The sequence below is a fragment of the Amblyomma mixtum genome, chromosome 4, assembly GCF_055824585.1.
Source record: "Amblyomma mixtum isolate Tamu chromosome 4, ASM5582458v1, whole genome shotgun sequence".
NCBI lineage: Eukaryota > Metazoa > Arthropoda > Arachnida > Ixodida > Ixodidae > Amblyomma > Amblyomma mixtum.
In genome coordinates this window covers 100,701,679-100,714,711 of record NC_143015.1, presented here as the reverse complement: position 1 = coordinate 100,714,711, position 13,033 = coordinate 100,701,679, and the positions used below count along the sequence as shown (strand labels likewise).

At 48.4% G+C, this 13,033-nt stretch overlaps 1 protein-coding gene across 10 annotated transcripts in view; it reads left to right on the top strand.

Moving 5' to 3' along the window:
* LOC149347599 (uncharacterized) overlaps nt 1–13,033 on the top strand; it is a 165,119-nt gene that overhangs the window by 62,251 nt on the left and 89,835 nt on the right. For 4 of the 10 annotated variants that reach the window (XM_089587201.1, XM_089587200.1, XM_089587204.1 and 1 more), the window contains one exon: nt 11,917–12,041. The exons of 1 other annotated variant lie outside the window; for it this stretch is intronic. In XM_089587201.1, coding sequence (XP_089443327.1) covers nt 11,917–11,938 — 22 coding nt within the window. In that variant the 3' untranslated portion in view covers nt 11,939–12,041. Of the gene's footprint in view, nt 1–8,069; nt 8,197–11,916; nt 12,042–13,033 lie in introns of those variants that run through there. 5 more of the 10 variants (XM_089587210.1, XM_089587205.1, XM_089587206.1 and 2 more) reach the window with 2 other exon arrangements.

Genomic DNA, 13,033 nt, shown 5'->3' with positions numbered 1-13,033 from the left:
AGGCAGACGAGGCCAAGAAAAACCAGGAGACCGCGCCGTGGTGGCTAAAGTGAATGCTCCTTTGGAAGAAATAGCTCCCGCGAATGAGGTTGGCATGCAGGAACCAGAGAGGGTAGGTAGAAATTGCCTCGAAACAGTAACATTGAAAAGTTCGGAACAAAGCATTAATGCTGTGATTGATTCCGGGACTGAAATGACTGTTATCAGGCGAGCTCTAGTGCCGAAGTATGAGGCAGCTGGTTCCACAATAAAACTGAGGGGAGCTTTCGGCGACGAAGTGAGAGCTGAGCTTGCATATGTGCCTCTCAGAGCAACAGAAGGTGCACCGTTTGTCTCGTTCGACAAGGCACAACCAGCTTTGCTATGTGCGCTGACAGACAAACTGTTGGCCGGAATAGACGCGCTCATAACTCCCGCAGACTACAGACAACTCCTTGAAGAAAGGGCAGTTGTAAACGAAGTTGTTTCAGAGGCAGAGACCGAAGGCGGTGAAAAGGAGACGACAGAGCATAAAAATCAGCAGACGGGTGCGTCCTTGGCGGTTACGGGAACAGACGAAGAAGCCGAGAAAAGGCAGAGCGCTCGGCAAGTTTTCCGTGAGGCTCAGGAAAATGACTCATCGCTGCAGGAGGCTTGGAAGCAGGCTAGAGCTGGCACACATGGAATGATAATCCAGGATGAGTTACTCTATCACCAGGAGCACGTAGTGAGACGGATGTGCACACAGTTGGTGCTGCCATCGCATAAACGACAGGAAGCACTAGTGAGGGCACACGATTCGCCTTGGGCAGGACATTTGGGAGAGCGAAAGACTTTGCAGCGCATAAAAATGTCATTTTATTGGCCGACCATGGGCCGGGAGGTCAAGGAGCATTGTCAGTCCTGCCACCAGTGCCAAATCAGGGCCCCTATGAAAACACAGGACCGCGTACCCATAACGGCATTGGCCAGGCCTAGTGCACCATTCCAGGTGGTATACATGGATTGTATCGGTCCACTGGATCCACCATCAGCAAGGGGACATCGCTACGCACTATGTGTAGTTGATTTGCATACTAGATGGCCTCAGGTTGTTTGTTTGAGGTCCTTAACAGCTAAGGCTACCTGTGACGCGCTCACCCAGATATTTTCCAGAATGGGAGTGCCAGAGACCATATGCTCAGATCAGGGCACAAATTTTACATCAAATTTAACGCAAATTATGCTGCAGAAAATGGGAGCGACTCCCAGATTTTCCACTCCCGATCATCCACAAAGTAATGGACTGGTAGAGCGGTGGAACGGCACTTTTAAAAGGATGCTGTTTCACATTGTAAGCGAGCATAGACGTGAGTGGGATCGAATGGTGCCATTCCTGCTTTGGGCTTATAGAGAGGTGCCACATGCCATCACGGGTAAATCACCGTTCGAGCTTATGTATGGTAGGATGCCTGTCGGCCCACTGGCTATACTGCAAAAGACGTGGTCAGGAGACTGGGTTGTTCCCGACTCATTGGCAGTGCCAGCAGCAGACTATCTCGAGAAATTGAGAAATGATCTCGAGGAAGCCAGTAGGGAAGCGGCAAAAAGTAGCGAGCTCACGCAGCAAGCTTATGTGGGGAGGTACAACTTGAGGACCACCGACAAACAATTTTCTCCAGGTGACCAGGTTCTTTGGCTGGAGAAAGAAGGCGATGGGAAGTTAATGGCACACTGGAAAGGTCCAGTAACAGTTGTGAAAAAGGTGCGGCCATATAGCTATACGATTGAGCTAAGTGATGGCAAGCGCCGATCAGTGCATGCAAATAAGCTTAGGCCATACAACGCGAGGGTCAACACTGTAGGCATAGTATTTGAAGGCGACACGGAGTTTGGGGAACTTCCCGCGTGGTCAGATACAACGACAGCAGTTGAGCAGCTGGAACGGGTAACTCTCAGCCATTTAGATCTGCTGCAGCAAAGGCAGGTAAAGGAACTAATCGGGAAGCACTGTGAGGTGTTCAGTGATAAACCTGGCCGCTGCAACTGGGGAGTGCACAAAATCAAGCTAAAAGATGGGGCGCAGCTGAAGCGTGCGTACCCTTACAAGGTGCCCATGGCACTAAGAAAGGAAGTTGACCGACAGGTGGCAGAGCTAAAGTCGTGGGGTTTGATATATCCGATAGAAAGCTCTCATGCACATCCCGTGGTGTGTGTTGCTAAGAATGATGGCAGTGTCAGGTTATGCTGTGACTATCGCAAGCTGAATGAAGCAACGGAGCCTGATGCGTTTCCTATGAACCTGCCAGGTGACCTAATTTACGAGGTAGCGCAGGCAAAGTACATAACCCTGCTCGATATGCTAAGAGGATATTGGCAGATTCCGTTGGACGAAAAAGCCCAGGAGTACACAGCATTTGTCACCTCGTCTGGACAGTACGCTTGGAAGGTTATGCCGTTTGGACTGAGAAATTCGGCAAGCACCTACCAAAGAATAATCAATCAGATCCTTGTACCACACCGTGAATATGCGTGCGCATATATGGATGACATGTGCGTCTTCTCGCAGACATGGGAAGAGCACCTCGAACACCTCGGAAGGGTACTGGCTTCGCTAGCGGCCGCAGGGCTCACAGTTAATGTCACTAAGTGCCATTTCGCGCAAAAGGAAGTGCGGTTTCTGGGTCATATCGTGGGGTCAGGAAAACACGGCGCAGATCCAGAAAAGCTTAGAGCCATTCAAGAAATTCCTGTACCACAAACAAAAAGGCAGCTGCGTAGCTTTTTGGGGCTAGCAAATTATTACCGGGATTACGTTCCGGAGTATTCAAAGGTGGTGCTACCACTGACGAACCTGACTGGAAAGCGCGTGCCTCAGAAGATACCGTGGAAGGAGGATGCCGAGGGTGCTTTTATAAAAGTAAAGGAGTGTTTGACAAAGGCCGCAGCGTTGAGCGCACCCGATCTGAACAAAGAGTTCATTCTGGCCACCGATGCTTCAGATTATGCCGTCGGAGCATGTCTAGCACAGTTGGATGACGAAGGAAAAGAGCAACCCATTTCATTCCTGAGCAAGAAATTAAGCCCGGCCCAGTCACGATGGGCTACAATCGAGAAAGAAGCCTACGCCATCATTTGGGCGCTAGGTATAGTGAACTAGAATACTCATCTAGTGGCGCGAACGGAGGCGCGCGGCAGCGGAGCGGCTGAAGCAAAACGCCGCTCCTCGCCGCAAGGGGCGCCACTGCGCCTTTTACTAGCCCTGCGCCAGCCTGCGCTGCCGCTGCCGGGCTGCTTCTCACGTTCAGAACGGCTCTCCGGGCGCTGACCCGAAGTGTTTTGCGTGCGTTCTACGTTTCGGCGTGACTCCTCGAGATGTGAGTGATCCGGAGAAAATCGTATTGCGTGTGTGAAGTTGGTGCTATATACTACAGAGAGGCACGATGCCGAAAAGGAAGACGGACTCCCATTGCTTTGCTCCGGGCTGTCGGAGCGGTTATCCGGGAGCTCCTAAGGCGTCTTTGTTCGCCGCACAGTATTTTTACCAGGAAGAGAACATCTGTGTAATACATTTTCTACTTTTCAGGTGTAACTGGAATATGTCCGTAGAGCCATTCTTTGGAGGAGAAATTCTAGAGACCCGTGTACTGTGCGATGTCAGTGCACGTCAAAGAACCCCAAGGTGGTCGGAATTTCCGGAGCCCTCCACTACGGCGTCTCTCATAGCCTGAGTCGTTTTGGGACGTTAAACCCCATAAACCAAACCAAACCATTGCTCTACATGGCAAAAATGTTGCATTACAAGCCCTGTACGGGATCACATCTAGCCACACCAACCCAAACAGTTTTGAGGTTCAGAGGGTGTCACCTGCACCGTGGCATCAAGTGACAGCCGGCTAATATTTTATATAGCTGGTTATGTCGCCAGAAAATGTGTCCTGAAGACGAGCTGTGAAAGCTGCCTGAATTTGCTTTTGCGGACCAAAGAGGCGGCTGGGAACTAAAACTTAGCCCCGTTCACTCGCATGAAAGACAACGGTGGTCTTCTGTATCCCGCTGCTCCCCTCTACAAATTTGTAGCTGACCTAAAAAATGCCTTCACGACATGTTTTAGCCTCCTAGAACTACATGCAGACAGTATCGTTGATATTGTACAGGTGGTTAAGACAAAAACAGAGTTTCGGCTTGGCTGTCCTGACCACTGTGAGAATGTGGCAGCAGAGCTCACTGCTTTTTATATAACAACCCGCCTTCAATTTCCGGAGCCCTCCACTACCACGGCGTCTCTCATAGCCTTAGTCGCTTTGGGACGTTAAACCCCATAAACCAACCAAACCAACTGTTTTATGAAAAAAGCTTCAATAGCAGCAACAACCGGAAGCGCCAAGCTTCTAAGTACCTGAAAATGAGTCGTTGCACTTAGATCTCCGAAGCACCTTCTTAGGAAAGCTATAGCCTTGATTCCGCGGATGGCATTGCTATGTAACCTAATTTCGGCTGATTACGCCAATAATGTGCGTCCCATCAAACCAATATTCGCTTCAATTTTTCTTTCACATGTCTGCACTTGCCAATAAAGGTATAATGCTCGCCTCCCGTGTCTTCTCAACTTGACATATGTCATGCATACATTGCAAGACTTGCCGAAAATTGGGGTGGAAATATTTTCAATCGTGAATAACATTCAGTGAACAAAATATGTTTCTGAGGCCGCTTAAGCGCCTCAGAAAAAAACTGGTTTCCGTAAACTGGATGACACGTAGGCGCGCGCACAGATGAATGAGGAAGGCAGTTTTCTATGACTGTAAGCCGCCACGGTGGCTCAGTGGTTATGGTGCTCGGCTGCTGGCCCGAAAGACGCCGGTTCGATCCCGGCCGCGCCGATCGAATTTCATCGGAGGCGATATGCTAGAGGCCCGTGTGCTGTGCGATGTCAGAAAACTTTAAAGAACCCCAGGTGGTCGAAATTATCCGGAGCCCTCGACTACGGTGTTCCAATAGCCTGAGTTGCTTTGGGACATTCATTTCATCATCATTTATTGTCTCTTAAAGGCCCCTGTCGGGGTATTACATAAGGGGGGAGCGTATACAAGGTTTATGTGGAAAAACAAAGGTCACAAAAATATAACAATGCAATAGAGGAACATAAAGAGAAGCAAAGAACGCGATAGTTAGAACGGTGCAGGTAAAAAATGCCTTTAGGCCACAAGCACCACACACGTCGGCGAGAGGTTAGGGCAGCAAAGCTCAATACAGGAAAAAGAATTTTCATATAAACACAAGTCGAATTAAAAAAAAGACATTCAACCCCATAGTACCAAACTATAATCACAGGTAAACAAAATGAGCCTGGTAAGAGATGCATCTACACAACTAACACCCACCGGCAAAACCGTGAGCCTCTCTCATTGCCCGTTCTCGGTAGCATACGGCATGCAACGAGGCGATTTTTCATCATCGCCGAACTGCTCAAAGGGGCACGGCTGGGAAAAAAAAGTGCCTATCAGGTTAATCTGAAGCTAGTTGAAGCAAATGGCATGCATGTTTATTAACTACCGGCGTATTAGAGCACCACACCGACACAACGACGTGGAGAAGCATACACAAGCTCCAAACGGAGCCGCGACGACGCCGCTGCAAAAAGTTGCAGTGGCGCCACCTGGTGGCTTCTACGCCAAAGAGCACGCCCGCGCAATTCCATTCGCGCCACTAGGATAGTATTCTAGTTCACTATAGCGCTGGGAAAGCTTGACACGTGGCTGTTCGGTGCACGAATCAGGGTAATTACCGACCACAATCCCTTGAAATTTCTTACTCTGACCACGCCACTAAGCGCGAAGCTGACAAGGTGGGCGTTGGCTCTCCAGAAATATAACATTGTAGTGGAGTACAAAAAGGGGTCTCTAAACGCAAATGCCGACGCTATGTCGCGTATGGTCGCCAATGACGAGAGCGAGTAAGATACCGTCGTCCGTTTTCGCGGCCTCGGTTTGCGAGGGGTATGGCCTTGTGGGTGCTGCGTTGGCGGGGGACCGAGGGGTACTTGTTGACCGATGAAGTGGGAGCAATGCGTCGAGCTCCTGTGATTGTTGTGTGCAGCAAGTTCGAAGACTGTGCCGCACAGAGTTGTGGGGAGGTGTTGGGCTCGACGCGCCGTCTGCAGCGACGACAGTGGCGCCAGCGGGACTGGGCTACGTGAATAACGGCCGGTTTCAGCACGCTGAGTGTGTGTGTGTGTGTGTATTTGGTACGCGTTTGCTTCCGGTGTCCCGTTCTGGGAATTGTTTTGGTCGCGCACACGTGCGCCCGCCGGTGGCTCCTTACCCTCTCCTTCGAGGTCGAGAAACGGCCGTCGCCCCCTCCTTCACGGCCGAGAGACACTGCTGGCTAACCTTTGCGGCAGCCTTTGTCGGCGGCTACGGCGGGGGGAAAGCGTGGCGGCGCAACCAGGGGACGGAGGCCCCTAAATCGGCTGTCGGCGGAAACGCGTCTGTTTGGGTTCTCAAGTTCGCTCAAAACCGACAGCGGACCGACAACGAAAGGGAGTCCATCACGGTGCGAACGGCTCCGACTTGACAGCGAGAATGTGTATATCACCTTAGTTGCCGCCAAAGGACTCCTAATTCCACGGAACGATGGGTGAACAAAATACACAAATCGACCATCTGTGCGTGGGAGGACCGGCGAGAGTGTGAATGTCCCGCCTTTTTGTCACGGTTGGAGGATCGGCGAGAGGGTGATGTTCCGCCCTTTTGTGGGCGGGTTTCGTCAAGAAATGTGATTGGCGATGTTCGAACAACCAAGTTTCCCCCAGATAGGTACCTGGGGAATTGAAAATGTATAAAACGTGGCTTCAGTGTGCTTCTAGAGGGGAGACTCCTGATAACCTGCTTTGTAAATAAAATCGTCTATCTTGTCTGGCAGTAACCGGCTGCATCTTATTCCGCACGTTGCTGGAGAGAAGAACTTCGGAGACCATCCCGAGGTACGAACCACAGTGCACTAAAACATATCTAGTACACTCTGCAGCACTAAGGCTTTATAGCAGGGGAGTCGGTACAATGTTAAAGCGACGAGCAGTTGAATAGAATCACATGAGAGAAAGAACAAAGGGGGAGTGAGGGTTGACAAAGGAGCAATGTATACACATAAATTAAACAAATAATATACAACCGAAGAAGCAGCAGTGCGTTTGTTCAACTAATATTTGAAAGAACAGTTAAATCACAAATCATTGATTAGCCATAAAAATACATCACGATGAGCACTCGCAGCTCCAATTGGCAGCTTGTTCCGGTGAGAAATAGTATGTATAGGATACCACATCGGCTGAAGAACCAGGTATCGCACTAACGATATCCAAGAATAGCAAGGAAACGATTATGTCCGACTCACACGTCGTTCCATGTTCCATGTTGGAACATTTTCGAAACGTCTAATCCCCAGAATGTCCAGATGGTCTGGACACTAGGGCTTCTCTCAACGACGGCCAATGGGGTGGCCAACACAGCTGCTCGAGCTGCCCTCCTCCAAGCATCTGGCACGTAGCCTCTCTCTCACACCATTAACGATGCCTCACCCTTACTAAGCTACGCTGAGACTAAAGATTACGATAAGATTATTACAAGGGAATATTTTCTAGCTCACAAAAGGCGCAGCAAATTTGAAGAACACATCATCCGGCGGCTACAAACTGTCCAATCTCTACTTTATGAGTTAATGGTATCACGACATATGCGATTCATTCTGCCCCTTCTGTGGAGCACTTGGCACACTATTTCACACAGTTTGGGAATGTCAAGAAAACCCAGAGCTGGGCAACAATCTTGATCCCACATGCCGCTGTCCTCTCGACCAGAATTCATTAGGACTTGGGAGATTATAGAGCACACTTCAGAAATATTCACTGCCGCGAAAAAGAAGGCAGCCAGAATGACGTCGGAACTCCAGAAGTTAATCCAAATAAAATTTGAATTTCCAACACTTTGCAGATAAGCACTTCATTTGTGGCGCAAAAAATCGCCGCTTAAAGTCAGAATGACACCTTTTAAGTGTACTTAAGGTTTCGCTTTTTGGCGCTGCAAAAAGCAATTTTTGTGGTTTCTACGCAGAAATCACCCCTGGCTGCCCTGGTTATGTCCTTTCTGTGACGCCGTATATTCAAGTCTCGTCAGGACCGCAAGAAAGGCGGCGTTATTACAGACAGCTCCTCGAGCGGGAAAGGGTGAAAAAGCGGTAAGTAAAGTATAAAATAATAAGTTCTTTGTGCATGTCAAGGTATGGCACACCGCATCAGCATGTACTGAATCCGCTTGTCTCAAGGGTAAGGGAGGACAAATTCAGTGCTCCTGGACCGCTGCTTAAGTGGTGTATTGAGCTCCCACTCACCGACCGACTCTCTACGAATAAAGGCTATAACTGGACACGCTAAATTTGCATGATGTCCTTTTGTGGTTAGTAGTAGGTGCGAAGTCGCGTGGACAACCTCAGCACAAGATACGTATATATATAATGTCTCCATGCAGGGCAAATCTAGAGTACGTGTTAATTATTCTTTGGGGAAATGAAATGAAGCTTTCATGTCGAGAGGAAAAGTGGAGGGAAGTCGCTCATTTCTCAGTGAAAGCCGGATCAGGTTTAACCACGCATTATTTGCTCTAAATCTGTGTGATAACTTATTTTCCTAGTTTCGTGGTCTTATGTCGGAGGTGTTGGAAAACCTTCTTTCTTCCCCGCAGCTCCCATTTGAAATTCAGAGGGTCTGTGGACGGCGCCTACGTGCGAGCGTGGGCTAGATGTAACGAACCGATATAGCGATTAGAGCCATCTCAAGGATGCCCATCTTCCCGCATCATTGAGCGAAATACTTCTTGCATCTATTCTGCGCACGTGTCTTAATTTCCGTAGGTGATCTCTCATCGCCTAATGGCGCCAAAATTTGAACACAGATGACTTAAAACAATGAGAGAACAGTGAAAATAAGCCAGCCGGCCACGTGATGAGTAAGTGACATATCCAACTGACTCTTAGACCCGCCGATCATATGCAGCGGCAGTGGGGGAGGGGGGGGGGGGGGGGGGCGGGGCAGTTGAAAGGCTCTGAAACACCTACCCTCTTAATTTGGCGAGCCCTTCCCGGCGAATCTTTCATGCTCGCATTCTACTCCGTCGCCCACACCTGCGTATACAAGTTGATAGGTGGCTATTGGTTACATTCCTTCAGACCTTAGGCAGCTACCATGGCCGCGGCCAATAAGGCGCAGAGCTCCGGCGGAACAGCAAGCTCCGCACCGCTAGGCGGGGCCGGCGGAGGAGCGCCGACGTGCAAAAAAGTTAGAAGAGGAGAGGGAAAGGCGCGAACACGCTGAAATCCAATTTCTGACTACATATAACTCAGCTTCCACAAAGCGCATTAAAAAAAATCTTGCTGGACAATATTCTTAACGCGGCGTGCTTTAACATCCCATGCATACCGCCACTTTATCAGAGCGCCATTTCAGAGCTCCTTTAATTAAGCGCTGGGGACGATTTGGCGGTGATGCGGTGCCTTGTGATCCTCTGGTATCGCAGGCATTGCTGAACGTAACAAAGTGCGTTTGCACAAGATTGAGTTCTCTTGATTACTGGCGCATTTCTGGTTATAGCAAGCACTGGAGGAGTTCCTTTAGAAATTTCAAGCGATGTGAAAAACGCGAGGACGACAAGGAATGCAGAATGACAAAATTGCAGCGCAAAACGAAAGGACTGCGCAGCTCCGCGCGTATCGTTCTGCGTTTCTCATCCTCGGCTTTGTACTGTTGACGATTGTTTCGTGTTGTTTAAGCATCTAAACCTCTCCAGATTTTACTTGATCGTAAGGAAATTTTCGCCGGCCTGTTTTTACCGCCTCAGTTCTTTGTTAAATGTCAGACATCCGCACCGTATAAAAGACACCGGGGGAGTGCGTGCAAAGATGCAGCGTAGCACCGCCAGGAATCTGTTTTCGTGGTTCTGTCTGTCCACTTCGGCAACAGACCGCAATATGCATGGGTGTGAGGTCTCTCCAGGCGGCGCACTAGCGATGCGGCTGGGACGGGCGACACGCTTCGCTTGCAGCGTGGCGACTGCGGTTTCGCTGCATATGCTCTCCGCCAACAATTGCTCCAGCCGAGCGCAGCTTCTGTTTTAAGTTTAGCATCATGTTTCTACTCCCCGTGAACCTATGAGGGGCCGCGTCCGTGTCCTTCTTGTCCGCCGCATCGCTCATTTTAAACAAAATAATCTACCGTGATGAAAATTAACATAAATTCTGTCTAGTGAAAGGTCTGAGCACCGCGAAGACAGTGATTTGATACTTTGCGTGTAGAACGCCCAGTGCCTATGCTTTGCTATAATTTCGTGAAAACTTTTTCGGTACAAATTCTCCGTTTTGGCACGACTCTGATAGTGGCCAAAGCTGTGTTATGCATTAGAAGTGGGGTGCATTTGCGGCAATTTGCGGTAGAGTCGCTATGAAAATGTTTCGCATTCCTGGACTCCTGGAGGTGTTGCAAGCACTACGCGTGCTTTCTATGGTAAGATTGAAACACTGTTTCGGAATCAGGGAAGGTTTTAGCCCTCCCATGCCCAGCTTTCCTGGACATGTACTACTTGCGCCATCTGTCGGCAGTGGCGGCGACACGGCGCGTAACTGAATGGGAAGGGGCTACAAAAAAATCGTAAAACGTCAACAAAAGCACCTACAAAAAATGACCCAGGGATTTGTGTAGTATACACTTAGATGAGGAATGTGTCAAAGTTTCAGTTCTGTGCTGTTAATACATTAGCTTCCCAGCGGGTTTGAATATTGTACGATGCTGCCTAGCGGTGGGGGCCGCATTTTGCCCATTTCTCAGACTCTAAAATTGTATAGCGCCGCAACACAGATAGATATCGAAAATGACCCTCGGTTTTAGGAGAGGCGCATAACTGGACCCCCAGGACAGTGGACACCTTACTCGTGCTTTAAGCTACGAAACCCATGAAATGGGAGCTTGGACAGCAAAGGAGTCTGGCTGCGCATGTCACGGTCAGTCGAGCACATCTCCATTGAGACAGAGACCACCATCTCCACACTCTCTAAGGGTGGGAGGAAGCATAAGGGTGAAAAGAGGTGACATTGGCGAAGACGCGTTCAATGAAGGCGGAGGTCTTAGGACTCTAACCATGCTTGCAGACATCATTTCATGCTGTTTTTAATGGTGGCCCCAATGATTATATATCGGGATTGGAAGGTATTTAGACGTGATATATACAACTATCTAAGCGTACGCACAAATCGTGGGGTAACTGACTGTGACGCCGGCCAGAAATATTAATGAAAATGTTATGAGAAATGCCCTCTCATGAATGAAAGGGTGCTCCCGGATACAATATACAGTAATTGATTCGAGCATTCTTAAAAAAATGCAGTGGTTCTGGGCACGTCGTTGGCAGATGTTAGTAGCTAAGATCCGGCAGACATCCTGTGCTTGTTATTTAGCAGAGGGAAGTGCAAGGTTGCTCGAGGCGCCAGTTGCAGTACGAGTAGTGAAAGGAGTAAGGGTTGGATAAGAATGCGGGGCGGGAGGGGGTGGATTTTCGGAACCATGCAAAGTGACCAGGATCACTTGGTGTGGAAAGCATCTGAGCCAGAGTGGGGACAACAGTGAGGTACAATCCATTTCAGCTGTCTAATCTTTGTTGTAGCTTGACTACGTGGGGGAGAAGAATCTAGCTCCTCGCTAAATTTTAAAAAGACAAAAGTTAGGAAACTCAGGGAGAGTGGACTTGGGAGAGTTTAGAGCACACTTCAGAAATATTCACTGCCACGAAAAAAAAAGGCAGCATTTCATTTGGGGCGCAAAAAATTGCCGCTTAAAGTCAGAATGACACCTTTTAAATGTGCTTATGGTTTCGCTTTTTGGCGCTGCAATAAGTACTTTTTGTGGTTTCTATGCAGAAATTACCGCTGGCTGCCCTGATTATGTCCCTTCTATGACGCCGTATTTTCAAAGTCTCGTCGGGACCACAAGAAAGGCAGCGTTATTACACACAGCTCCTCGAGCTCGAAAGGCTGAAAAAGCAGTAAATAAAGTATAAAATATCGAGTTTTTTTGTGCATGTCAAGTAACCCCTCCATCCCACGTGGCTAGTGGAAAAAGCCAAACTTTGTCAAGCCAGAGCGCCAAGGGTAGCTTTCGAAATGCTAAGAACTGATATAGCTATTACTAGCGACCGGGTAAAAATCTCTATTTGCAGCTAGGTGCCTAAAAATGAGTTAACGAGCTTACTACTTAAGACAGTTGACCAGTTTCCTTGGTTTGCCAACACTAGTAATACTGTGCCTCAAATGTCATATTTTTACTCCAAAAAGCCTTTTTTAATTTTTAAGGTGTTCCCTGAAACACCCGGTACATTTCGTGTGTATGGTTACAAGGCAGAGTTTGTTTATGTAGTGAACGTGTGAATTGCACATGTCCAAGTGGCAGGAGCAAGTGCCTTCAAAGAGTAGCAGGACACTATCACCCGTTACGAGGAGGACAATTTTTAATATTATTTTTATCCATATGGCACATACGAAAAAGTTATGTCATGATATGCATTGCCCTTAGAATGTGTAAAGAACAGTGTCTCTATGTTTTACACAAATACGTAAAAGTTCCCCCCCCCCCCCCCCGCAATGTTTCTCTTCTGGCTGTTCAAGGCTTTCTGTTTCGTCATTTTCTCTCAGAATTCTTCCAAGAAAATAAAATCACTCAGTAATATCCGCCTATGTCAATGAATTGTGTGCATTCCTGTCAAGAAACTAAAACCTTGAGCGTTAAAGGTTTGCACCCGGGAGTCTTTCTCGGGAGTCTGACACTTTGTTATAGTTCACGACAGCCTAATGGGACATTTCTACAGTCGAGAGGTATTTTAAGCTCCACATTCTTATCGAAAAACGGGTAATACAAAACCGCACAAAACAAAAAGAAACAGTTTTTCGGCTTAGCGGATACGCTCACATCTTATGGCTTCCCCTTTGAAGTCTTATTCAAAACTTCTTGCGTTCAAGAACAGCTAGATTAACACGAAAA